The sequence below is a fragment of the Dysidea avara genome, chromosome 10 (genome assembly GCF_963678975.1).
Source record: "Dysidea avara chromosome 10, odDysAvar1.4, whole genome shotgun sequence".
NCBI classification, from domain to species: Eukaryota; Metazoa; Porifera; class Demospongiae; order Dictyoceratida; family Dysideidae; genus Dysidea; species Dysidea avara.
Window position 1 is genome coordinate 16,130,799 of NC_089281.1, and position 26,424 is coordinate 16,157,222.

The window sequence follows — 26,424 nt, forward strand, 5'->3', positions numbered from 1 at the left end:
GCAAGTCAAAAATAAATTAAAAGTTAGTTAGAGTTTACCATACAAAAGGAAATTTTGACAAAAGAAAATTTTGATGAATTGGTTACATTCGTCAAATTTTAACTAGATTTGTCAAAACATCAGTAAGCACCTCAAAAGTCATTGTTTAGATTGGTGATTTCTTCACTCTCAGTGGCTTTTGTCAAATTTGTCAAAGCTGATTAATTGTGAAATTTCCTTTCATAAATATTTCCTGTTGTATGGTACAAGCTGAGCGATAATTGTGATCTATCGATTATCATGATAGTAAGTGATTATGATAGTGTGCTATCATACTATCGTGATAAATTATGCATATCTGTGCTTAGTCAAAAAAGAAGCAAACATGATATCATTAAAGTTAAGGTAACTGTGAAAGTCCTGTAGAGCATGTACAACTGCACAACAAAGATTACAATTGTAATACATACAGGCTAACAATTTTTACCAATAGTATAGTGTTATAGAACTGAAAGCAGATACGTGGTGTGTATTTGGATTATTCGTGGTGAGGTTGAGTCTCTTTGATAACTATAGTAGTAATATCGTGATACTATTGCTATCGTGATATAAAAGTCACTACCAATCGTGAATAGTTGTACTATCGCTCAGCTCATCTAGTATGGTATATGACTACTCCATTGCTAGAGTATCTTGATCTTGACAGGTGCAAAAGCTAGTCCTTCCAAAATAAAGTGATTTCATTCTCCTTTCACTACTAGACAATTTACCATATGGAAATACCATGAAAAGACTGTGAAATTTTTGAAAAACCCATCATGTGAAATCTTCAAATTTCATGGGATGCCTACCCATGAAATTGAACCTCACCAATGAAATGATGTTCTGAAAAAGGCATGAATTAAACGAACCATGCTGTGAAAACCCTATGAAATGATTTTTTTCATGATTTTATTTCATGTGTATTTCACTGGATTTTCATGGGAGATGTTCAATTTCATGGGTAGCACCCCATGAAATTTGAAGTTTTCATGGGTATTTCAAAATTTTTCATTACATTTTCATGGGGAAATATCCTAGTAGTGTTTGCTACTACACCTGTTACTGTTTGCACAATATTAAAGAGTCTACAGCCATATTAGCGCTCTTTTTAAGAGATCACATGATTTACATTCATTTTTGGGTTTGCCAAAACATTGACCCAATGGACTGATGTGTATATTTCTGTAGGCTTGTACAGGAGTCATTTAATAGGCTCTACTTTTGACCACAAGTGCCCCACTAGGTATGCTCTGTAGTCTGTAGACTGCATGTAAGTAGATTTGACTGAAATTATTTTTTTTACTCACGGTTGTGGATTTCAAATTTTTGTCCTTGATTGTTCCTCGCTCGTACATGACTTTGACCACGGTCATAGATCCATCTACAGTGAGTGGCCGTCATATACGGAGAAGAAAAAACAAACAGATTTTTTAATTAAATGAAAGTCAGCAGTGGCCTTACTAAAACAGTGGGCAGAGAAACAAACTGCCCAATCCTGTGATGATGCCGGGGAATTGTTGCCATTACCGATGCAGCACTACCACGTTGAACATCCAATAGTAACCTTCTGAATCAAAGTCCCAGGAGAATGGTGAAACGATTCTCCACCCGGGCACTCATCTGTTACTGACCGCTCGGTTAATTCTCAGTGCTGTCTCCAGACAAAAAAAACATTACAGACTCCTATGATGTGGGGGATAAAATATGGTATTTATCTTAGTGTCTCGCAAAGTGAGGCTTGAGGGAGGCTGAAGAATCAAGATACCTCGAGATACTTGGCCTCGTTTCAGCGATGAAATCGAGCCCGGATGAAATAAACTCTGATAAACGTATTGTCCCAAGCAACCCGCAAAATGGAAGAAGTCCCTTACGTTCTAGCTGGGGGACACATTTCCTCGCACATGCATTTCTGCATTTTGTGGTACACTAGATCCTTTATACTTCTCACAAGCCATCCCTTCACACCCCGTTCTATATCACGTGACCAGTAATTCTAATTTTTAGAGCAAGTGAACCAAAACAATAGAATAACACGTGACGGACTATAGTTGGGGTCAAATCAAGGCGGACAGTACACACAGGACAGATTAATAGTGGTGTAGGTGTTGACGGGATAACGAGTGAAGTAGACTAGTAAATCTCACCAAAATGGCAGAGGTGAGGAGCCCAGATAATCAACGAAACACGTGTACACACACGAAACTGTGATTTAAAGTGAAACTAGTTCATCTATGTACACAATTTACCAAGTGTAAAGGTACCATTTTGTTGATTGTGTGAGAGGCGTGTAATTTTAAGTCCTTAAACTGAGATCAAAAGCATGTGCAGTGTCATTGTGACAAATTAGGTTTAGTTGTAAAACAGAGACAATTATTGTGGGGGGTAGTTGCTTGCAGTGTAGTTGATAAGTGCTGTAGTGGCAAACAGCACCATATATGGTAGGACAATTTAATGCTACATCCTGAGCTGATCACAAATGTGCTTTTGTCAACTAGGCTACATCTTTTAGATAGATTTTGTCTCAATATGCTACTTGTTTGCTTTGGTCTCTTGTATGATCTGTGAATGTCTGTGTGAAAGGCTAGAGGCTATTTATACATGTAGCAGCTATCATTGACAGCTCAGGGACCACTGGTCGAATTACCAAATCATGTCATACTAACCATCCAATACACAGAACTGATTAGTAACCATATATCTAGATGCTGTCTATAAACTAAGGAGAATGAAAATGTTGAGTAACCACAATGAAGTCGTCAAACAGTAATAACCAACCCGCATCCCAAGTAACTTATACAAAGATGTCTTATACTCCAATGAACTATTCTATACAGTTTACTTATGGTGCGATCCATTCCACAACTGGTTTCTTCATTATTTGTCCCTCTTTTTTCTGTTGCACATGTGTATATGTATAATGCCCACCATGCCACGTCTGGCAGACTGTTGTCCATTGATGTATAGCACTTTATTATTGAGTAGTACTTTGCAACTCGAAGAACAGTTAAACTTGCCTATTATGGACTGTTATGTAATGAAACACACACTACTCTGGGAAGGATTCAGTTATCCCAAAAATGGGACCTCTATGGGCTTGTCTGCTTCAGTACTACAATACAGGTTATGGTGAGGCAAAATTTTATTCTATGGGTGAGTTGTGATGTCATGGCACCATATGGCGGCATTGGCCATTCTTAATGGGTTAAGAAAATGTGTTGAATGGTGGGTATAATTTATCATAGCAAAAATGTTAACCGAGCCATCCATTTATTTATTTTTATTTTTTTGCTTTTTCAAGGACAACAGCATCAGCTAGTAGGCTGTTGTACACGTACACCTGATACTAATGTACAGTATTTCCCGATCTTACAGCTGGGTAGCTGAACTGATGGGTGTAGTTATTGTTTAGTTTTGGCTCAAGTAAACTACAACAGTACTACATTGGAACCTTATGATAGTTAGACCAAATGCCCTAGTTCGGCCTCCCACCATAGATACTCTACTTGGAAACTATATATGTTTCCTATACAAAATTTGTCACATCCATACCTCCAGTTGATTGGTGTTAACCTTCTTTAAATTCTGTAATGCAATGAATATTCAGTAGTCTGAAGTTGAAATTCCTTTCTATTGGTAAACCAGCACTCTCAGCTGTTTGTGAGCATCAGCCAGAGACGTTAAGGATGACTCCTCAATTTGACTGCTCTCAAACTTTGCTAGCTCTAAGTTTCAAATGGCTGTTTCGCTGGTTTGTATGAAAGTCAATTTCAGGTAACTTGGTATGATGAATTGAGCTAGCGTAATTGCAAAGAGCTGCCTTCATCACAAGGGCTTTTTTTGGGTTTTAAAAAGTCACTACACGTGTCAACTACATAAAAATATTACTGTTTCACAATAGTTACATTGTTTCTCGGCCAGTTTGGTGCTTCCTTGAGTTTTTTTTGTGCTGTTACTGCTTCACTAATATAAGGAGTGGGAAGATCACTAGTGGCATTTATTTAATATAGAAAGGTGTCAACCGAGGTGTGGATAGAGGTGTCATCAACAACCAGTTTCTAATCCCTGGGGGGTTAGAGAACCTATGCTCCCACTAACATATTGGTGGTATTGATTGAGTATAGTCAGCCCCATATATATAATGCATCGAAATACAACAAGTATCTTTCTGTGTTTTTATGTCAGGTCAAAAAATAATGTCCTTTTAATGAGATATGCGTCTTGGCTGGTTGTTAATGTCACAGTTTGTCCATAACAATTATGTATAGCACAAATATGCCTGGTGCTGCATGGCAGGTTAAGGAGATCTATGATTATTAATGATTGTGTCTGTTAACATTATGTAGGGGCAACAACCTGATCCCTCATTACCAAAGAAGCATCGTTTACAAAACAGATGGTGCTTATGGTACTTCAAGAATGATAAGAGCAAGGATTGGAAAGATAACTTGAAACTTGTTATATCATTTGATACAGTAAGTGTTTGTCATTGGCTCTAGTTATTCATCTATTACTGTATGATTTTTGCTGTAGGTAGAAGACTTTTGGGCGTAAGTTAAAGTGTGGTATAACAACTGTATGTGTGTATGCAGTTATTTGTATTTACGTATATCTGTTTTGTAATTCTGTAATCTGTGTATATTGTACATGTGGCCTACAAGTGTGTGTCATAGTGTCATATGCATGTGTGCATGGCATGTATGTGTGTGGTGTGAACAGCACAGCCAAATGGCAGCCTTCCAGGGTGATGCCCAGTATTGTCCAGTTGCTATTGTTGTAGTTGGCTTGAACAAGAAACTTTGCTCGCACTGCTCCAGTTTATCCTGCTGTTTCACTTGGGGATTTTTGTAATCAGTACATAGTGGTGCAAGAACACAGTATGGTAGTATTGTGTATTAGAGATCGTAAAGAACTGGGCAAAAATCCTAAAACCAGCCTCAAAATTTCCCTTCATGACAGCTTGGCACCATAGCCAAGCCCAATAATATCTTCATACCAGCCCCAGACCCTTCTTATGGAATTTTTCTATTTAATCCTTAAACCCGCATGTATCCTACAGAATGGTAGTACTGTATATTAGGGACCACAAAGGTGTGGACGTGGCCCATGAAAAAAAATCACCCAAAAGCTAGCTTCACTTTTCTCTGACGACAATGAAGCAGTATTGGTTAGGTAAAACTAAGCCCAAACAAGCCTTCAGATCGACCCGAAACACTTTCAACAAGTTGCTATGGAATTTTTTTTATTAAATGTAATTTTCTACTGACTGATGCCTTCAGACAAGCGTAACTTGATAATGACTAAGGCTATAGGCTTGTTGCTTTGGCCCGAGAGGTGCCTTTTGGCATACCGCAGTACATACAATGCATTCTTAATGGACTTACCAGTGTCCTCCTTTGTGTCCCATTCATCTTTGTTTGCTGACAGCAAAAAACGTCGATTTGGCAGTAGCACATGATGGCTTCCCTTTCGTAATGGAAATTGGCTATATTTTTCATAGTGGCTACTTCGATTACAGAGGTGCTTTTCAAACAGTTCTGGATTCGCAATGTTGTGTAACAGGTTGAACATAACTGACAATGAAGCATAATAGATACTTCACTTTTCCAACGATTATTGATAGCTGGGGTGTGTGGCGCTGATTCTTTCTTTTGATGCGGTATGCGTGGGTTCACCAGTCATAATAATTTTATTTTACAATAAAGTTAACAAACAAGTACACACTACTCCAGCTTGTTTCAGTACTTTTTATCAACGTGTTATGGTTCCTACTCTAGTTGAAAATTCCAAAAAATTTTGTGTACTTGTTTTTTTTAGTAACAATGCACTGAAAATGCATGCACTGATAAATCGGCTTTTACACATGGGCTCAAGCAAAACACCGTAACTGTCAAACCAATAATGCTACTGCTATGCAATTTGTTCCATTGTATTTGTGATGCAGTAAGGAATAAAAATGATACCTAGGGATTTACCCTTTGATAAAAGTATAAGACCAAAACTTGCCAAGAAACAACATGTATGCAATTAAAACACACATTCCATTACGCACCTTCATAAAATGGATTATAACTCTGTCCCAGTTCACTGTATCAAGAAATCACCAGTAGCTCATTTTGAGAATCACAGCATATAAGGCTCACATGAGTCACACATTTAAAGAAATGGCTACCAGGCCATGATTCATAAGGTAAGGGAAACCAAATTTTGATCTTCAGTGCATCATAACAAGTGAGTGAATGTTTTTACAAAGTCATCCATCATTGTCTAAGTAGCCCAATGAATATACTTTCCAGTGATAGGTGGTTTTGGACTAATGTAGTTAGACAAGCTTCATGTACTGCCAGCTTAGAAGCCATCACGCATTCATCCATTAGTAATAATAATTGTGCATATTTCAAGCTCTATAAAAAAAACACTGATATGTTGGCGTATGTGGGTTAATGGGTTAACAGAATTTTATTTTGACTAACTAACTGATGCCTCCAGCCAAGCATATCTCAACAAATGGATAAGGCTATAGGCTTGATTTCTTCACTGTTTGACGTCGTTTCGTCACGAGATGTGCCTTTTCACTAACTGCAATATGCATCATGAACTTGCAGTTGTCCTCCTGTGTTCTTTTTACTGACAAAACAAGGTGTCGATTCATGATAGCACAATGCGGCTTCCCTGTGGCTGTGTTAGTTAATCACCCGTATTTTCCGTAGCAACTGGATTGATTGCAGAGATGCTTCTCGTACTGTTCTTCACTTGTAATACTGTGCAATAGGTGAACCGTAGCTGAAAATAGAGTGTGATGGCCACCTCCCTTTCTGTTACATAGTTAACAAATCCACACTATGGTCACACTCATGATAATCAATACATTGTATGTTCTGACACAAAATATGTTTATGGCATCCTGGTGCCATTGTTTCTTTTAATGTGATATCCGCTAGTTCATAATAAAAAGTAAACAAACATAGGAAAAATTAGGAATTTTAAGTTGGATTAGAAAAAAAAAGGTAGTGAGCAAGGGAATAGCTAAGAGTGGTGAAACGAGGAAGGTTGCCTGTACCTACAGATATACTAGTGGACTGAATTAGGGATTAAATGTCTACCAGTATATCTGCGGGTATAGGCAACCTTCTCACTTTTTGGTTATTCCCTTGTTTCACTACTTTTTTTGATCCCTAATCCAACTTAAAATTCCTAATTTTTCCTTCTACTTGTTGCTGCTAATATTCACATTCATACAATAATAACAATAGCTTGTTTATATGCAGACATGGAGCCAAGTACATTTAGTAGTATTTAAGTAAAGAAGTAATTTGATTACAAGTACCCTAGCTGAAATCAAGGGAGTACTTACGTGGTGTAAGTACAAGTACATTCCGACAGTACTTGAAGTCAAGTACAAGCACTTTCACTGTACCATTTTTTTTGCTTTGTTTTGTTGTATGTTACTGTACGTCATGTGCAGTGTATATAAAGTGAAATGATTCCTTTGTAAGTAATATTGTGTGCATATGTGCAGATTATTGTTATGATATATCCTTGTAGGGTTTACAATCATATTGTACCTCCTAGTGGAATAGCCACAGGTTGTGACTACATGTTGTTTAAGGTATGACATCTCATTGAAAGTATGCACAGTCATGTATATAGGTACACACACACTATGCACACACAATGCACACACAATGCACACCCACACACACAGCACACCCACACACACAGCACACCCACACACACAGCACACCCACACACACAGCACACCCACACACAACACGCCCACACACAACACACCCACACACAACACACACACATGGTAATGCATAGTTTACTTCTCTCACAGGATGGCATACAGCCAATGTGGGAAGATGATAAAAACAAGCACGGAGGTCGATGGCTAGTTAACATTGACAAAAAAGGTCCCAGACCAACAATCATTGATCAGTATTGGATAGAAACAGTAAGTACTATGTACACAGCACACGTATACTGTAGGGCTTGTCCTAACTGAGGTTTAGCATACAAAGTTTATCTATGACCCTTATATGTTTCATTAGCAACACAAACCACTGTACAATACAGGTGACGAGATCTGTGTTTAACCATGTATTTTATTTGAGTCTTTGCATGAGTGGCTGGATATATTTTGTTCTATAACTACCTTTACCACCAAGGATTAAGCAAAACAGTTAATAAAAGTTGAAGTATACACACAATGCCCTGTATCCTATTGTAGTAAGGTTTGTACAATAAGATTGAATGATTTGTTTATTATTTGCAAATCCCATAGTTTTGTAAATTCATCAGGTCTAGCATACACACACACACACACACACACACACACACACACACACACACACACACACACACACACACACACACACACACACACACACACACACACACACACACTCTCTTTCTCTCTAGGTTTAGGCATTTTCACTCTACCATGCTATTGAAGAAAAGATTGATGAATCAGTTATTTACTTATTCCTGATAAACCTCCCTTCGCACCTGTTAGCTTTGATAAAATATCGACCACTGATAACGGCGGTCAATTAGCTGTCACATCAATCCTTTTATTTTAGATCTTGTGATTGTGGGTATTTACTTTTTTCAATCTCTTTTTGCTTTGTTCTTCTGTCAAAGCTTCCTGTTGTACAGTAGTTGTAAACTGTTAGTGCTGGTTACTTTTTATAGATCAAGGGTAGATAGAATTTTGTTGTGATAGTTCTTCATTTCTACGTGTTGTTGTTTTTTGCAGTTGATGTGTTTGATAGGAGAAGCATTTGGTGATAGCAGTGATGAAGTGTGTGGAGCTGTAGTCAATATTAGACCAAAGGGAAACAAAATAGCAATATGGACAGGAGATGTGAAGAAGAGAGATAATATTTTGCATATAGGGTAAGTACATATGTGTCTGTCTACCTGTCTGTGTAGATTGTGAGGTAGCTCAGCAAAGTAACTGGGGCACTGGCCTGGTTGTTTTTGTAATTGTTTTCTTGAGCAAGAAACTTTGCTTACATTGTCCAGTTGTTAAATGAAAACCTGGTATTAACTGGGGAAGTAAGTTTCCAACTGTCCTTGTCTCAGGTATCCATTTGCGGACCTTTGGGTTCTGCATCCTCTATCTGTGACACATGACACAGTTTTCCTGTGGGTTACTAGAGGGAGATTTACCTTCACCAACTCTAGTAACTGACAGGTACCCCAGTGCTGGTTCACTGGGTGGCAGTAGTAGTGTACATTGCTGCTTTACTTTGCTGTGTAGTACATTCATTATGTGTACATATGTCCATGCATAGCAAGACAGTGTGTGTTTGCAAGGTTTACAATGAGGTGTAAAAGTTAATTATTCTACACTTAAAACTGGTCACCAGTGTAGCCATATATGTCCCTATGTATGATGTACTGCTTAGTCTCACATAATGGGCAAGGTCCACATGGGACCTTGAGTGCCCACACCTCCACCCATGAGATCCTTACTCCCAATAGAATTTACCATACTGCACAGGTGCCCACTGGCTTAGTGTTTCAGTGGATTAGCATGTCCATATACCAAAAGGCTGAATGTGTAGTGTGTGTACGTTTGTATGTACGTGCATGTGAGTGGTGTGCATGTGAGCGTGAGTGAGTACATGTGTGCATGCATGTACACATAGTGTGTGTGTGCGTGTGTGTGTGTGCGTGTACACATGAACGTAGTGTGTGAATGCATACATGCATTTATGAGTGGGCGGCGGCTAACAGTGATCAGATGGCATTGTACACAATATGATATAGTGTCCATTTCTCTCACATACACTTTTTTTTGTTGCCATACTGGCTATATGAAAATTTTCTTAATGCCTATGAATGAAAGTATCAATTTTACATATTCTGAGCTGTGGTTACGCCTAACGTACTTACTCTGTGTGAACTTACTCTGTGTGGTTAGTAGTATGGAGTGTGCTCCAATAGGAGTAATGGATGAGGGTAGGAGGGCAGGCAAACATGCCCCAAGATTAACATATATTTTTACAATGGCTGTTTACAGTACAATACATTGCCAGGTAAATGATTGTTCTATTAGAGTACTTGAATGTTGAGAGTAGCTGAGCATTCTATTAGAGTAAATGTTTTGCTTATGCCGGTGACCCAAATTCCATTATTACAACTTTAATGTTAGGTTACCCAAAGTCCCAAACACCAGATGATTGCAGGTGTTGGGTAAATTAGGTTTGTGTGGCTACTTTTAGGCTATTCAATTATGCAATCTATAGAGAGCTGGTCAGTATAAAAGTTTTCAAGGGACCATTTAGATAAATGTTCAAGTGTATGTACATCAATAATACAATACTGTTGTAATAGTGTTATTCTCTACCAATGTAGAAAAGAATACAAAGAACGGCTTGGATTGCCGCCAGGATATTTGATATCATATCAAGTAAGTAGCTACACTGCATTTACAGCTAACTAGCAGTACTGGGTAATTTTTTAGTATAAAATATGATACCTTGCATATGTGCGCATGTAAAATGTCATTCTCACTTAGGCCATCCCCCCCCCATGCTTCACTGATTGTTTGCCCTTTAGTAGTGACCCGGCAGGTCGAAAAATAAATTAAAATGTAACTGCAACTCACTATTTTGTTAAGAGTTTATATGACTGCTCTATTAGAGTATCTCAATCTTGACAGGTGCAAAAGTTAAAGTCCTTCCGAAATAAAGTGATGAAGCTCCATTTCCTTCCCCTTTGCTACTACACCTGTTACTGCAAATAATTTTATGATGCTTACCATCCAACTTAAATTTTTAACTGATTTTATAGCTACCCACCATATCTATGTATGTGTAATACTGTGGTTACCTGTGTCTTCCTTTCCTTGTAGTCACATACCGATACCATGATCAAAACAGGGTCAAGCAGTAAAAGCACTTTTACTGTGTAGTAGCATCATTATGCATAACACAATGAACTGATCTGCTATTATACATAGCCAGTTGTGATTTGTACTAGGTGACAATTGTACTAAGATTATATACAGCCGTTCACATTGTAATTTATAATTTTAATATTTCCCAATTATTAATCGATTATTTGTATTAATTTTGTGGATTTTACTACGGTAGCGTAAATAGTTATGTAGATACAGACTGGAATGAGTGTTATATAGATTGCAAGTATGGATGTACACACAACATATGAGAAGCCATACTGCCAGGTGAATACTAAGAATATTCCTGATACTTTGCTGTAGAACTAGTAGGCTCTTTTCTAGATTGCAGGGATCTAAACATCATGAAATGCACTTTGGGATTTGTTTTCTATTTTTGACAGGTTTCGTTGTCAAGGTTCTGGTTTTCAGCCTTCGTGTGCCCATAGTGGAGATAGAAAGTATTTTAATTGAACAGTCCAAGCATACAGTATTCTAATAAAGCAGTCATACATAAAACATCAGCAAGAGCTATATACAGAGGAGGTATTTTCTGACAGCTTTGCCCCTGACAGTGGCACAGCTTGTTGACTCTTTCCTGTTGGAATTTCATCTGTTAAGAAATACTACATCACTGACTAACATTTAACTGCTTTGTTGGTAGGATCATCATAAGTGTTCTTAACCTGCCAGTAATCCGTGTGCAGCGGTAAAGAGATAGTTTATATATTATGTGAATACAGTAAATAGAAGCATTTGCTTGTCACATACTGTGTTAATATAATACTCATGGAAGTAAGTGTGCTCCAATTGGTGTGTCATCTGAACACTTAAAAATTTTTTGCTATTGTAAATATTCACAAACAGGAGTAACTTTATCGGATGGCAGGAAAAGCTAGAGTGCTGTGTGATAGTGACTATAACAGTATGTGTGTATGGACAGATGCAGGGTGGGGGTTCAAAGGGTTCCATGGAACTTCCCTATTGAAAGAGCTTCTCTTACTAGAGAACTCTAATAGAGCAGTCAAGATCGAGATACTCTAATAGAGCAGTCACAGTATTCTTAAGAGGAACAGTGTAGCAAGCTACGTGTGGAGTTATAAATAAGAAAATATAGTTGGTGAGGGGGAGCTATGATCAGCAGGTGGTGACCTTTTTTTTGGTCTTTGACTTACAGCTAAGCTGAAGTTGCAATTCCTGAGTGAACCCCCTTTTAAAAAGTCTGGATCCACCCCTGGTGTACCATTCTGAGGGAGGTGTTATAACTAATTTTACTCTTTACTGTGTTGTTGCTTTCAGCATTTGCATAAATCTGAATGTTCTATTAGAGTAGTTTATTACCGTTAGATTTTATTACAAACATTATTCACTGCCTATGCTACCATATTGACCTACACATTACATCTCATGAAATCTGTGAAGATTTTCACCTCAAAATTCACTTACCAGTCTTGTAAAATTTTGCATAAATATCATTTTGTTTGACATTGATAGTCCTCACAGCAAGCTGTGTTGTTATGACAGTCTAATTAATACATATAAATACTAACCAATGAATTTCACTTATTATTTACCATGCCAGAACACTTGGTCTTCAGCTGTTGGGTTCTTATTGGCAATATAACCAGTTGAAGGATCACCTGCACCATAATATTCAATCAAGAAGTTGTCTCACCACTTTAGAAAAAAACTTAGAGATACATAGTCAAATGTTAACTTCATACCATGTTAGTATTATTAAGTAGAATTGATTTGAGGGAAATGCCATCGATGTCTTCTGATATTTTGAATCCAGCAAGATCAAGAAATGTTAGGGTTTGTAATTGAAAAGATTATTCTAGTGAGTTATGACTATTATACACTTACATTATCAATGTTGAGTGCAATACGATCAGTTTTCTTGCTTGGGTTGATCCCTGGTCCTCTCACAATTAAAGGAACTGTAATATTTTCATCATAGGGTTGACATTTCTCTCTCTACCTTTTGCAGTCAGAACTAACAGATGATAACATGCTTACTTGTTGTTTGAATTGTCCAAGACGATACCCTGAAAATAAGAGCATACATAGATGGAAAGTTCACATGCAGCTGTCCATGCATATACCATTGTAAGTGTTATCAAGAACCCCAGCAGTCTGTAGTGTTGTAATAACTTCATCAACAAGATCATCAACTGATAATAAAGTTTCCAGCCTGTCCTGGTAGAGTGTGTCAACCATCATCTTAGTGTTGTCATAGTACCTAGTGTTAAAATGTAGAGGTGTGTGATTATCTAGATATATCCAATTATCAAGATATTGTAAGACGTAAGGATGAGAGGTTTATTTATCTAAATAATAGTAAATTTCCATAAATTACTTGTATACAAAAGAATATCTGATGGTATAGACACCTCCTGGGGGTTCCAACTCTCCTATCACTCGGAAACATTGTTAAAACTAACATTTTTTCACTTTTTTGTACTCTTCAAATTGCAATTTGCTCACTTTACTGGTTAAAATATTGACAGTTAACTACAACAAATAATTGCTTCAATTATCAAGATATTTTAGACAATCGAGATAAGTTTAAAAGAAATATCGAGATATGTCTAAATTTGTCATCGCACACCTCTATTAAAATGTCACTATATTTTAAACAATGGCTAAAAGTGAGGTGTTCATGATATCCTGTTCCTATATTGGAGTTTAATATATTCCATTAATTTCATGAACCATGTTAAATACACAAGAATTGCGAATGTTTATCAAAAAGTGAATTGAATAGAACAAGTGAGTCATCACACTTTAAATATCTCAAACATTAAGGCATCATATTCATCACACTTTAAATATCCCAAATATTAAGGTATATCATGTGCATTAACAAAGGACATGATTTTAGAATCAAGGCTGTCCTAATACTATGATTATGATTAAGTACTGTGTCAAGACAGTTAGGCTTATAGGTGACCCAGGTGGTTACGAGCAGGTGCATAATATTAAAGAGAACCCATGCATGTTGAGTATTGTTCACCTGTTTGATATTTGGTTTTTATTGGACCTCTGTTTCTGTGAATGTGTATGTAGAATACAGTTAACCCCTTCATTAATATTTGCCAAAACTACTACAGTTATTGGTTAGACTATCGTATCAATATAATGTCTTTACATACCTTTAGATATTATCCAGTGTTATCAGTACTATTGTAGATGTATGATGGTGTCCTAGGAGCAGGATGATTATCAAATGTGTCGTTATATTGTGGAGCAGGGGTGGCTGGTCGGTGAGGTGCAGGTGTACCAATGTACACAAAGAATGGCTTGTTCTCTTGTGTTGAGTCCTTAATGAACTGAACTGCCTCTCGTTTGATAACATCATCTTTCTCATAATCATCATGTTTCTCCTTCTTGCCATCATTGGATACAGTAGAACTTGCTATAGTAATATGCAACAAGCACCATGACATAATAGATAGCTATAAATAATTTTGTTAAGCACACTAGAGTTTAGCTACATGTAACAGTTATACCACAGGCACTCATGCTTTGCCTGGTATATATGCACTCACTTTAGGATTTATAATACAACTATATATCAGTGTTATAGACAATTCATTTTAATACTATCCCACTATGCTAGAGCCCAGTAAACATGTAAAATGCAGGGATTAATGGATATGCTACAATTCAGTATAATAACATGTAAAATACCAAGCTCTGCATGTACTTGTAGCAGGGATATGCTATAGTTATACCATAAAATTGTTGTCATCTTTTTCTGATGGTACCTTTTTGTTGGAAAACATTGATAGGTGTTTTGGCTACAATTTCAAACTTTAGAGAGGGATTTTCCCACAGCCCCAGGAAACCTCCTCCCTACGCTCTTGCAGTGTAAGCTTTAATCTTAGCCAAGAATGGTTACGTACCATCCACTGAATGGTTGACACTTAATTACATTTAAGGATTGGGTTAAGTTTTGCCAGAAATTTTACAGCATCCTGTGACTAGCCAAACAACTGTTATCCCACCCCTCAGCAACATGTTCTAAAGGACTGTTATAAATTATCTGTAGATTAAACCTGTTATGAAAAATATGCATCAGTATTCATGTACAGCTATGTAGATGCAAGTTAACGAGTGCAATGAAAATGATGTCTACCAGCTCAGAAACTGATCATCAGTACAAAGTTCCATAGAAGCAAGCAAATTTTATAACTAGGCATACACCATTGTGTTATTATTATTATGTATAATTGGTCAAAAAGAAGACAGAGTCTTATAAAACTAATCTCAATTAAATCATACAAATGAAAAACGTTGATTATACAAAAAATGATCTAAATTAGTCTTATAACTTAGTACATTGGGAGAAGTGGCAATTTCATAGGGTAAGGAATTCCAGTTATTAATTATTCTCTGTGAAAAGGCAAAGCGTCGTGTTGAAGTCTTATTAAATTTCTTATAAATCTTAAATCCATTAGATCTAGTACTGTAACTGGTGTTCATTGTAAAAAAATATTAGTGTTACACAGAATGACTACCTTTTTTCCAACTAGACCAAACCATCTGATGGTATGTGGGTCACATCAACTCCTGACAATGGTAGTTCCATAGTTGTTGAGGTACTTTCCTAAAATTAATGTGCAATGAAGATATACATCTCATTCTTATGGTACTCATGGGACTCAATTGCTATTGCACTAAGAAGGCTAAGAGTCTGGCAATGCAGGTAGTCATCATCTGGACACATAAACACAATGCATAAGTGAGGGTAAGAGTGTGTCAATTTTGTATGCAAAATTTGGGGAACAATAGGTAAGTAATAGCACTGAGTAAAATGCTGCAATAGTGCAGTCACACATGATAGCATATTAGCAAAATACAGTTGGAAATAACAAGTGAAGATCACAGTGTGTTAGCATACTGAACAAGAAAAAAGATATTTTGTGAGCATAATATCGAGCATTGTTGATAGGTGAAAAATTAAAGAAATGCTGAGAGAAATAAGTCAGAAAGACAAAATAGACCGATAACTATATCCAGTGGTGATTTGATAATCCTTCATCTACATGTAATCCAAAGGAGCCATATTATTCAAGCTGTTATATTAAAATCACATGTTGATTTCTTACCAGCCAGTTAATGAAAATTTCATAATTACTGCGAAACATTATATAGTACACATACCAAATAGTCCAGTCTTGTACCCAGCCATACTCATATAGTACCCCACAGTTTTCTTCTCATTTAGTTGATGCCATGATGGAGCATTACAACCATATGGTATTCTATTCTCAAAAGTATGATGATTATGAGTGTATTTACCAGTCAGGATTGAAGACCTGTAAATTATTATGCATACGTATACACATAAAGCTGACGTACATTGCACACACACCCACAACACACACACACAAACAAACACATATGCACAAAGTAAAAGCAAAACCTTTGGCTGCCGCTGGTGCGGTCATGCCTACCCAGTAAACTAACTACACTGGGACACCTGTGTGCTAGCACTCAGGTGCTAGGAATCAGTGCAGGCAAATTCTCCTGCAGGAGGCTGTCTCACAGGTGAACACCCAAAGTCCCATCTAGACCTTCACCTGCTATATGAGACATGGGCATTTGCTTCTCCAGTTTACAGTTTATACTGAGATGTTCTACACTATACAATGTACATATTCTCAAATGCAGACAGATTGCAACCATAACAGGAAGCAATATAGCTATTAATTTGAGAGTATACTATGTGAGAGATTGGGATCATGCTGAATAAAACATTGTCATGGATGTCGCACATGTCAAACATAGCTAACAGGGTGTATCTAGGAATTTTCAAAAGGGGTTTCCAGATTTGGTAGTGAATTATTAATGCAGAGGACTGGGGCACAAACCCCAGCCACTGACAGATTTTGAACATCAAATGCTTCAAAATTTACTAGCTCATGGATATGCTATCTTCAATGTATGGTTAATCGCATAGCTCCCATTATGTCCTATCAAATATGGTTTTAATATGGCTGGTCAGGAGTATTGTAATGATCCAAATAGCTATATCAAATTCTCCAGATAAAAGCTCAAAATAATGTTTCAATGCTTTTCATTATTCTTTAATAAATTATACTTGCAATCTGTTATGAATGTTCTATTAGGGTACTTTTTTGACTGCACTATTTGAATACATCTGACTGGTCTATTAGAGTATCTCGATCTTCACTAACATTTTTCCTTGCATAGTTGAATCCATACTTGATCAGATCAAGTGCCCGTCAGTACCTAAAGACGTCTTGAAAGTCAAGTCGTCTTGAAACGATTTTAATTTTGCGAGTGACTTTTTAACAATCATTATCCGGCCTCGGGAGTGTCTGCCCAGAGGTATGGCAATAGCTACAGAAGGTAATGGCAGAGGTGGGTATGAGTATCACTTTGTGACGACACCAGCAGATTGGTTGATATGTAATATCTGTCAATGCCCCATATCTTACTGGATGTTGTGGTCACATATTTTGTAAGTCATGCCTAGAGGGTGCAAAGAGAGCTACTACTATTAGTGATGCTTATCCAATGTGTCGTAGTGAAGAAATTGCCATCTTTCCCAACAAACAAGCGAACCGAGCTGTCAGGAGTCTTTGTGTATTCTGTACCAACAAAGATAAAGGCTGTGAGTGGCAGGGAGAAGTAAATTACATCATCAGTCACCTTGAAGGCTGTCAATTTGAAATGGTGACATGCTCCAATGATTGTGGGAAGTGTTTTCAGTGGCAATATCTGACCAGTCATGTTGAGAATGAGTGCGTACGTCGTAAAGTTGACTGTCAATATTGTCACATTACAGGAGAACATCAGTTTATCAAGGGTAAGCACAATGAACAGTGTCCCAAGTACGCTATAGCCTGTCCTAACAGCTGTGAAGTTAGTAGTGTCCCAAGAGATGAAGTAGCAGAACACCTGAAAATGTGTCAACTGGAACTAGTACAGTGTGAGTATCACATGGTGGGTTGTGAGGAGAGGATGGCTTGTAAGGACCACAACAAGGAGAAGATGGAAGAACACTTGTCCTTTACCATAAAAGAACTGATGCTTACTAAAGGTCATCTACAACAACAGAATAGTGTCAATCTCTCTTTAAAGCTTCAACAAACAGAGAATGATCTCAAAAGAGAGTTGGCTGCTGCTAAGGAAATACTAAAATCTACACAAACTGAAGCAAGGAATGTAAGAATGCAACTTAAGGAAACAAATAATGCTCTTAGCATTGCAACACAAGAACTTGCTGTTACCAAAAGAGATCTTAAGACTACAATGCGTCTACAGCCACAACTTACGAAAGTCTTACAAAAGCCAACGAGAAGTACACTGCACTAGCTGACAATACTGATAAAGCACTAGCTGAACTGAAGATCAAGCTCCATACAAAATTTTCAGAGTTTGAAACTGCTGCTCAGAAGAGGATTAGTGATTTGGAAATTAAACTTAAACAGAGCACTAAAAGTGGTACACAGCATACACAGTTTCACACAAAAACAGCAGAAAGTTTCATGTGGCAGCATAATCCAGACAGGAGCACCCTTCAATTGCAATGGACCCAACATATTCGTACAACAGTAGAGAAATTGTCATCAGGCAATGAGGTATACGTAGTTCCAGTAATAGCTAAGATGTCTGAGTATTCTAAGAAGAGTGGTAAATGGTACAGTGATTCATTCTACACTCATCACAATGGGTACAAAGTGTGCTTGTGTGTTGCTGTTGGCCATATTCACCTGTCAGTGTACCTGTACCTTATGAACGGTCCATATGATGATCAGTTGAGCTGGCCACTGTATGGACATTTCCAGGTTAAGCTGCTGAACCAAATTTTTGACAAAAAATCATTATTCTTCTTTTGGAAAGCATCTGGATGAGGGTCGTCTAAGGGCCCCCAGTGGATCATGTCCCATGTGGTCAGGTTATCAGTTCATCCTTAACAAAGACCTTTGCAAAGACACTAAATACAATTTAAGTAGTGGTTTCCTTAAGATGATGCAATCTTCTTTCAAGTTGACTATAAGCCAATGTAATAATAAACATTTGTACTTAACCTTTATTTTGTTGACTCTAATGGTAGTAAACAAGAGTTAATATGTTGTTATATGAATTTAAACAAATTAAACTACTGTACCTGTATTGACACTGTGTTGTAGATGGGAAGACATGCATGGTGGGCTATGCAATGCAATGTATAAATTTGGTGTTCGATAATAGAGAAGTTTGGTGGAAACTTTTAAATTCATTAGTGGCTAAGCAATAGTCCAACGACCTCATCACCTGTTCAAGTTTAGACCAATTTAAAGCAAGGCTAGCTGAACATCAATTAATCATATAATTAATTTTGTTGATTCATTATTTGTGCTTGTATATACTCTTTGTAAGAGGTTTTGCACAGTAAACAATAATAATAATAATATAGAGTGACTACATTGCTCAAACATATTATATAGTAGCCACCCAAATATAAGCTATAAGCAGTAAATATTGATGTATAGCAGAGAGTCAGACATAAGTCAATTTCCAAGTTGATTTTTGTAGCACCTGACACACCCACACAGTGATTGACAACAGTAACATTAAAGCTCATGCTCAGCAACAGAACAACATTATCTTTATGTATAGCTATACTCCAGTATAGGGTTGGGCTGTCTCTGTAGGTGAACAATCTATTGTGTTCAACATGGGGCAGGATAACACTAATGCTAGCAATTATTGCAAGTTAATTGTGAATTTCTAGGGACAATTAACTCATACACTATAGAGGCAATTGTATATAGTACAGGTTTTTGCAATTGAATTCGTCGCCTTTGCAATTGAATTCGTCGCGTTTGCATTACAATTCGTCATAAACAAAACGGCTCCAAGAAACCAACCCGTTCATTAAGAGATGAACTATTTATGCCTTGGAGAGTTACACTTGAGACACTAGAAGGTAATTGAAGCTGGTAGTACGCGAAGTTGATAGCTGTCTGACAAGTTAATTAGCTTGCTCGCGAGTGACCACACCCATCGCGAATGGCGTAGTAGAGTTTGGAATGTTGTTGGAGAGGCTGTTGAGGAAGAATTATTGCCTTATAAAGAGTTGTTTACTACTGTTGTACTTGAACAAGTTCTTGTAGCAGCTGCTACATCATGTTTTCATGTTTGCTCCAGCTGTCATTCTTGTTATGGACGAATTTAACTGCAAAAGCGACGAATTCAATTGCAAAACCGACGAATTCAATTGCAAACGGGACGAATTCAATTGCAAAACCGACGAATTCAATTGCAAACGGGACGAATTCAATTGCAAACGGGACGAATTCAATTGCAAAAGCGACGAACTCAATTGCAAACGGGACGAATTCAATTGCAAAGTCGCCGAATTCAATTGCAAAAACCTGTAATAATAATTCTCAATCATTATTACTTGCAATGTTTCTGTGTAGCTGTTAATTTTCTGTGTAGCTGTTCTTGTTTTTGATGTAGCTATCTATGAATATGAATTCAATCACCTGTCCTGCTGCATGCAGTGCTTTAACAAACAACATAGCTAAGTATAGTACATTGCAAAGGTACATGCATGCATATAGCAAACTGCACTACTCTCTAATAAGTTAATACACTCATGTGTTCTGTTTTTATTCAGGGATGCCTTTTTGTTCAGTCTTTGTACTGCATTCTTAAGTCATGCACATACCATAGTTGGAGTAAAGAAGCTCAGCTCCCATGAGCTAGTTCAAAATATGCAAATTGCAAAACTGCATGTATATTGTGTGACACACAGTGGTTTACTGCACTTAATGTGGATCTCTGAGTCAGTGCTTATAAATAACATTTTAGCAATGAAATATTAAAGCTATACACAAAATCTGTAAATGAGTTTAAATAAAACAAATCAACATGCAAGAGTATACCATATAAACAGAGCAGTGACTGCAAGGTCTTGTTCCATTTCTGGCAATTGATCAGTGACAGCTTTGCCCCTGACAGTGGTACAGCTTGTTAACTCTTTCCTGTAGGAATTTCATCTGTTAAGAAATACAACAATACTGACTAACATTTAACTGAGTAATCATTGCTTTGTTGGTAGGATCATCATAAGTGTTATGAACCTGCCAGTAATCCTGTGTGGAAATGGTACAATAGTAATTGTGTATACAATGATGTGTACAGACAAATAATTATGATATTTACATGAAAATAAATATTATTTGAATGCCCTCATGATCACTTACTGTCTTTATGTCATAATACTCATGGAAGTAGGTGTTCTCTACAGCAATTGGCGTGTCATCTGAATAATATATAATCACATAGGAAACCAGTAATTAACTTTATTCAATTACCAGTTAAGTAAAATTTAGTATATATATCATTTTGTTTGCTGTTGATGGTTCTTATGGCTAACCAAGTGTTGTTATTGCAATCTAAATATACACATACATATGCATAATTTCACTTCATTTGCTGACTTTTTTACCATGCAAGAACAGTTGGTCACCAGTTATCGGACTGCGGTTACCTCGACAACCCAAACCAGTTGTAGGATCACCTTCACCATAATATTCTATCAAGAAGTCATCTCGCCACTTTTTTTAAAATTTATGAACAGTTAATCAGCCACTAACACATAAAACTCATACCAAGTTAGTTGAGTCTAAAAGAACTGGTTTGAGAGACATTCCATCAATGTCTTCTGGTACTTTGAATCCAGCAAGATCAAGAAATGTTGGAGTCTGTAATAGTAAGTAATCATTCTAGCAAGTCATTATTGTTATGGCACTCACAATGTCAATGTTGAGTGCAATACGATTGGTTTTCTTGCCTGAGTTAATTCCTGGTCCTCTTACAATTAAGGGAACTCTAATATTTTCTTCGTATGGTTGACGTTTTTCTCCCTACATTCTATGGTCAGTGCTAACAGATGATAACATGCTTACTTGTTGTTTGAACTGTCCAAGATGATAACCTATGATAAAATCATGGATGGAAATCAGCATAGCTACAGCTGTCCAAACCATGATCACTATTGTAGAAAATATAAGTGTTATCAAGAACCCCAGCAGTCTGTAGTGTTGTAACAACTTCATCAACAAGATCATCAACTGATAATAAAGTTTCCAGCCTGTCCTGGTAGAGTGTATCAACCATCGTCTTAGTGTACCCATCCATTGGTGGAGTACCTATAATAGTTCCTATATATAATTCCATTTGTGATTGTCTCTGCATGGGCAAACTGGTCTTATTTTTACACATGGCATTTGAAAAGTTGCAGAAAGGAGAAACAAATCCATGACTGGATCTTATTGCTTATTGACAGAATTGAGAAATGACTTCTTTAAGCATCCAGAGTGCTATAACTAGATGATGGCACAATTTCCATGCCAGGACCCCCTTTTAAAAATCTAAATCTGCCACTATCATGGTTAGCCATATTGAGTTGGGCATGTCTGAAAGCATCAGTTATGTAATCAGTCAGTCAGCGAAAATTCTGTGCACTGAATTTAAAACTAGAAACTTTTCTATTGGAAGCAATTCAGGTTACACTAAAGGCACTTTTGGGCTTGATTGTACCTATCAAATATTACCACGAAAGCACTGTGAAGGAATTGGTTTCTACTCAATATTTTTACATGATATTTTTACATGGGAGAGTACATGCAGACTTTTGTGATGTAGTACTGCATGATGATTATTTTAATTAAGTTTGTAACAATTGGCTGAAGCCTTTCATCCTTGTTGAAACACAGAAATAACAATAAACAGCACAACACAAGCACAGTATAATAATAGCAAAACAAAACAAACAATGTAAAAATTATAATGAAACAAACACAACATTAATTAAACTACACAAAGTATAATTATAGCTAGTATAAAAGTTTGAGAAGCCTGATTGAGATCATCTGACAATGAATCCCTTCAATGGGTGGCCTGCTGGCAAAAGAATTTTGGGTGAAAGTTGCATGGCATTGGGTGAGATCTGCAAAGTGTGGTTTAGTCTTTCACATACCTTTAGATATTATCCAGTGTTTATCAGTACTATTGTAGTTGTACGATGGTGTCCTGGGAGCAGGATGACTGTCAAATGTGTGGTTATATTGTGGAGCAGGGGTGGCTGGTCGGTGAGGTGCAGGTGTACCAATGTACACAAAGAATGGCTTGTTCTCTTGTGTTGAGTCCTTAATGAACTTAACTGCCTCTCGTTTGATAACATCAGTAAAGTAATCTTTCTCATAATCATCACCATGCTTCTCCTCCACACCATCATTGGATACAGAATAATTGTAAAATTTACTATAGCAAAAGGCAACAAACACTGCAACATATATAGCTACATGGACACACAGCACAATTTTAGTTAAACAGACTTTTTAATATGCTCTATTCCACCCTGATGTGTAGGTGGATCAAAGAGGAAACAGTGTGCAGTACATGTAGCTATATATATATATTAGGAAATTACCAAAAGATACATCATTTTAAAGTGATAGTATAAGCAAAATGTGTTTAATATCACTCCAGGCTGAATAATGCTACTATCTTGATTTTTGTGTAATACTTAGGGGTGTACACAGAGGGGTCTCCACTACATCTGTATAAGTGTTCTGTTAAAGTAATCTAAGTGTTTTATGCCTCCTGTATTGTTCAGAATAGAATTAACAACTTAACTGATGTTGTTATCACATGAGAAAACATTGCTTTTAATTCACTTGTATAAAGTTTTAAAATTGTCCTACTTCATGGATTCTGGAATCGTAACGCCTTAATTTTTAGCAATTCAAGGAAGCCCTCATGAGTGCCCCTATTATGGCAGCCTCCTTTGGCCAGCCAAATCAAAAAGCTGCAAATTATTTTCCATCATCCCATCTGTAATCACCATCAGAGCATGTATAAAAGATGAAGATAAATTTTTAATTCGTTATGATTGATACTTATTAGCCATCTGCATGGATGCACAGTTAAAATAGAGGACATGCATGGGTATTTTACAACTGCAGTAAAACCAGCAAACTATATTTAGTACATTGTAACAACTGAACAACTATATTAAACTATATGTGTTATGCACAGCCTCTTATTACACTAAAGACAAAAAACAGACTGACAAATCACATGATTACCTATTCCCAACTAGACCAAACCATTTGGACCATCCTGGCGGTATATGACTTGCATTCATTCCTGATAGAGGACGAGCATAGTTGTTAAGGTATTTTCCTAGCAAACATATACACAAGATTTAAATACTGACAAAGCAACAAAGGGTGTACAACTCATTCATTATTTGATGCATATACACCTCATGGCTTATATGTCATTCATATCACATACCAAATAGTCCAGTCTTGTACCCAGCCATACTCATATAGTATCCCACAGTTTTCTTCTCATTTAGTTGACGCCATGATGGAGCATTGCAACCATGTGGTACACCATTCTCATATGTTTGATGATTATGAGTGTATTTACCAGTCAGGATTGATGACCTGTTAGTCACCAGCCATGGAGTATACATGCACACATGCATACACACACACACACACACACACACACACACAATTGGCCAGCTAATGTAAATAATATATATGCTGTACCAGCTAGTGTTATACTAGGTAATAACCTTGAAGGACAACAAACTGGAGTAGTCACAAAAGCATTGTCAAAGAAAAGTCCTTCATCAATGAGCATTGACTTCACTTTAGATTGGACATCAAGTGAGTTTAATTTGATGTCTTGATCATCAGTGAGAATGTACACTAAGAGGCAAAGAAGAAACAGTTATTAAACAATGGACAACAGAGCACAGGTGCACATGTACGTATATATATATATATATATATACTACATAGCATAGCATAGCAACTGCTTGTTTAACTCTGTGTATATTCAACTGCAGCATGTGAACTGAGGGAACAAGTTAACCTACTTCCCATCACAATGAGCTATCAGCATGAAATAATACTTAGCATCACTTTCAGATGCAAGGTCAAATGTACAGCTTTACACACACACACACACACACACACACACACACACACACACACACACACACACACACACACACACACACACGCACGCACACACACACACACACACACACACACACACACACACATACACACACACACGCGCGCACGCACACGCACACGGCACACATACATGCACACACACACACACACTTGACACACACACACACACTTGACACACACACACACACACACACACACACACACACACACACACACACGGCACACATGCATGCACGCACACACACACACACTTGACACACACACATACACACTTGACACACACGCACACATACACATACACACACACACACACACACACACACACCAGCACACACACACACACCGGCACACACGCACACACGCCAGTACACACATGCGCACACATAACTCAACACACGATTGGAGTATATATACAGTACTGTATGACTGGATATGAAACATCATGTGCATGTATTAATATTAGCATGTGCTGTACATGAACTACTGTACCATATAATTTTCGAATACCTACCAGTAGATATGAGGACAGTTCTAGTAGACAACACTCGCAATAAATGATTGAACGTCGGAGATTTCATACAGCGATTCAGATTTTCAAGTCATTACTTCAGACTTCTCCTTGTTTTTCAATTTTATTGATTTTTTGTTGTTGTTTTTGGTTGTGCTGTAGTTTTATTTGCCTACTGCATATGTAGCTATATAGCTAATTATTTACTTATTTATTTATTAAATAATGTGTAGCCTCAGTTTGAGGATAAATGCACATACATTACATTACGTACATTACACTTACAGTAACTAAACTACATATGTATTATGTAATTAAAGAGTTAATGTTGCTGCTATGATGTTAATTTGCTGAGAAAATGAATGCCTTCAACTGCTGTTTAAAGATGGTTGTTGGATAAGTTCTTGAGGTAGCAAGTTCCATAGCCTGATTGATCTTGGAAAAAAGGAATTGCTGTATTGGGCTGTTCGAGCATAGATATGACTGAATCATTGATTGTGACCTCTGGTGGATGAGATAACAGGAATAAGATCAGTAGGATGAGGGATTCGATCAAGTTAGGATAGTTATAGCTAGTTGAGTTTTATGTAATTTTTGTGATATAAGTTATCTCGTATACAGTAGTTAATATTTGTGTATAATGTATGTATGTGCAGGCCTCCACTGAAAATCACTTCTACTGAATTCCCTGTGTAAACATTACGAAATAAATGTATAAGAACAATAACGCGCATGTGCGAACGTTTGAATTACGGAATTTGCAAGAACTTCGCAACTAATCGTGCAATCTCGCATACAGTATATGCACGAGGTTCATACTAAGTAACGCTTCACAAACACTCACCAATATTAGGCTTGGAGCCATTAACAGCAAAGAATAGTATGAACACGCAAAAAACAACACCGGTGCTCCACATGATTGATTGTCACGTGCTATAGCCACGCCTACCAAGTCA

General features: G+C 37.1%; 3 protein-coding genes and 1 pseudogene across 3 annotated transcripts; 2 read left to right on the forward strand and 2 right to left on the reverse strand.

Moving 5' to 3' along the window:
- Positions 1-2,011: 2,011 nt before the first annotated feature.
- On the forward strand, positions 2,012-11,103 carry LOC136268772 (eukaryotic translation initiation factor 4E-1A-like). The gene is made up of 8 exons (XM_066064234.1): positions 2,012-2,178; positions 4,365-4,493; positions 4,552-4,568; positions 7,564-7,627; positions 7,859-7,975; positions 8,780-8,919; positions 10,387-10,441; positions 10,886-11,103. The coding sequence occupies exons 1-8, from the start codon at positions 2,170-2,172 to the stop codon at positions 10,943-10,945; spliced, it is 591 nt and encodes a 196-aa protein (XP_065920306.1). The 5' UTR covers positions 2,012-2,169; the 3' UTR covers positions 10,946-11,103.
- A 1,189-nt stretch (positions 11,104-12,292) lies between these two features.
- Positions 12,293-17,432, reverse strand: LOC136236793 (N-acetylglucosamine-6-sulfatase-like; annotated as a pseudogene).
- Positions 17,433-17,479: 47 nt separating this feature from the next.
- On the forward strand, positions 17,480-18,280 carry LOC136236794 (TNF receptor-associated factor 2-like). Its single transcript, XM_066027027.1, has one exon. It carries the CDS (start codon positions 17,480-17,482, stop codon positions 18,278-18,280), a length of 801 nt encoding a protein of 266 aa, XP_065883099.1.
- Positions 18,281-20,751: 2,471 nt separating this feature from the next.
- On the reverse strand, positions 20,752-26,391 carry LOC136269053 (N-acetylglucosamine-6-sulfatase-like). Its single transcript, XM_066064511.1, has 14 exons — positions 26,313-26,391; positions 24,552-24,687; positions 24,263-24,417; positions 24,052-24,148; positions 22,941-23,224; positions 21,946-22,110; positions 21,868-21,896; positions 21,715-21,825; positions 21,571-21,663; positions 21,408-21,516; positions 21,274-21,354; positions 21,163-21,221; positions 20,986-21,051; positions 20,752-20,940 (listed from the first exon to the last, which is right to left on the reverse strand). Exons 1-14 carry the CDS (start codon positions 26,383-26,385, stop codon positions 20,893-20,895), a joined length of 1,506 nt encoding a protein of 501 aa, XP_065920583.1. The 5' UTR covers positions 26,386-26,391; the 3' UTR covers positions 20,752-20,892.
- Positions 26,392-26,424: the final 33 nt, after the last annotated feature.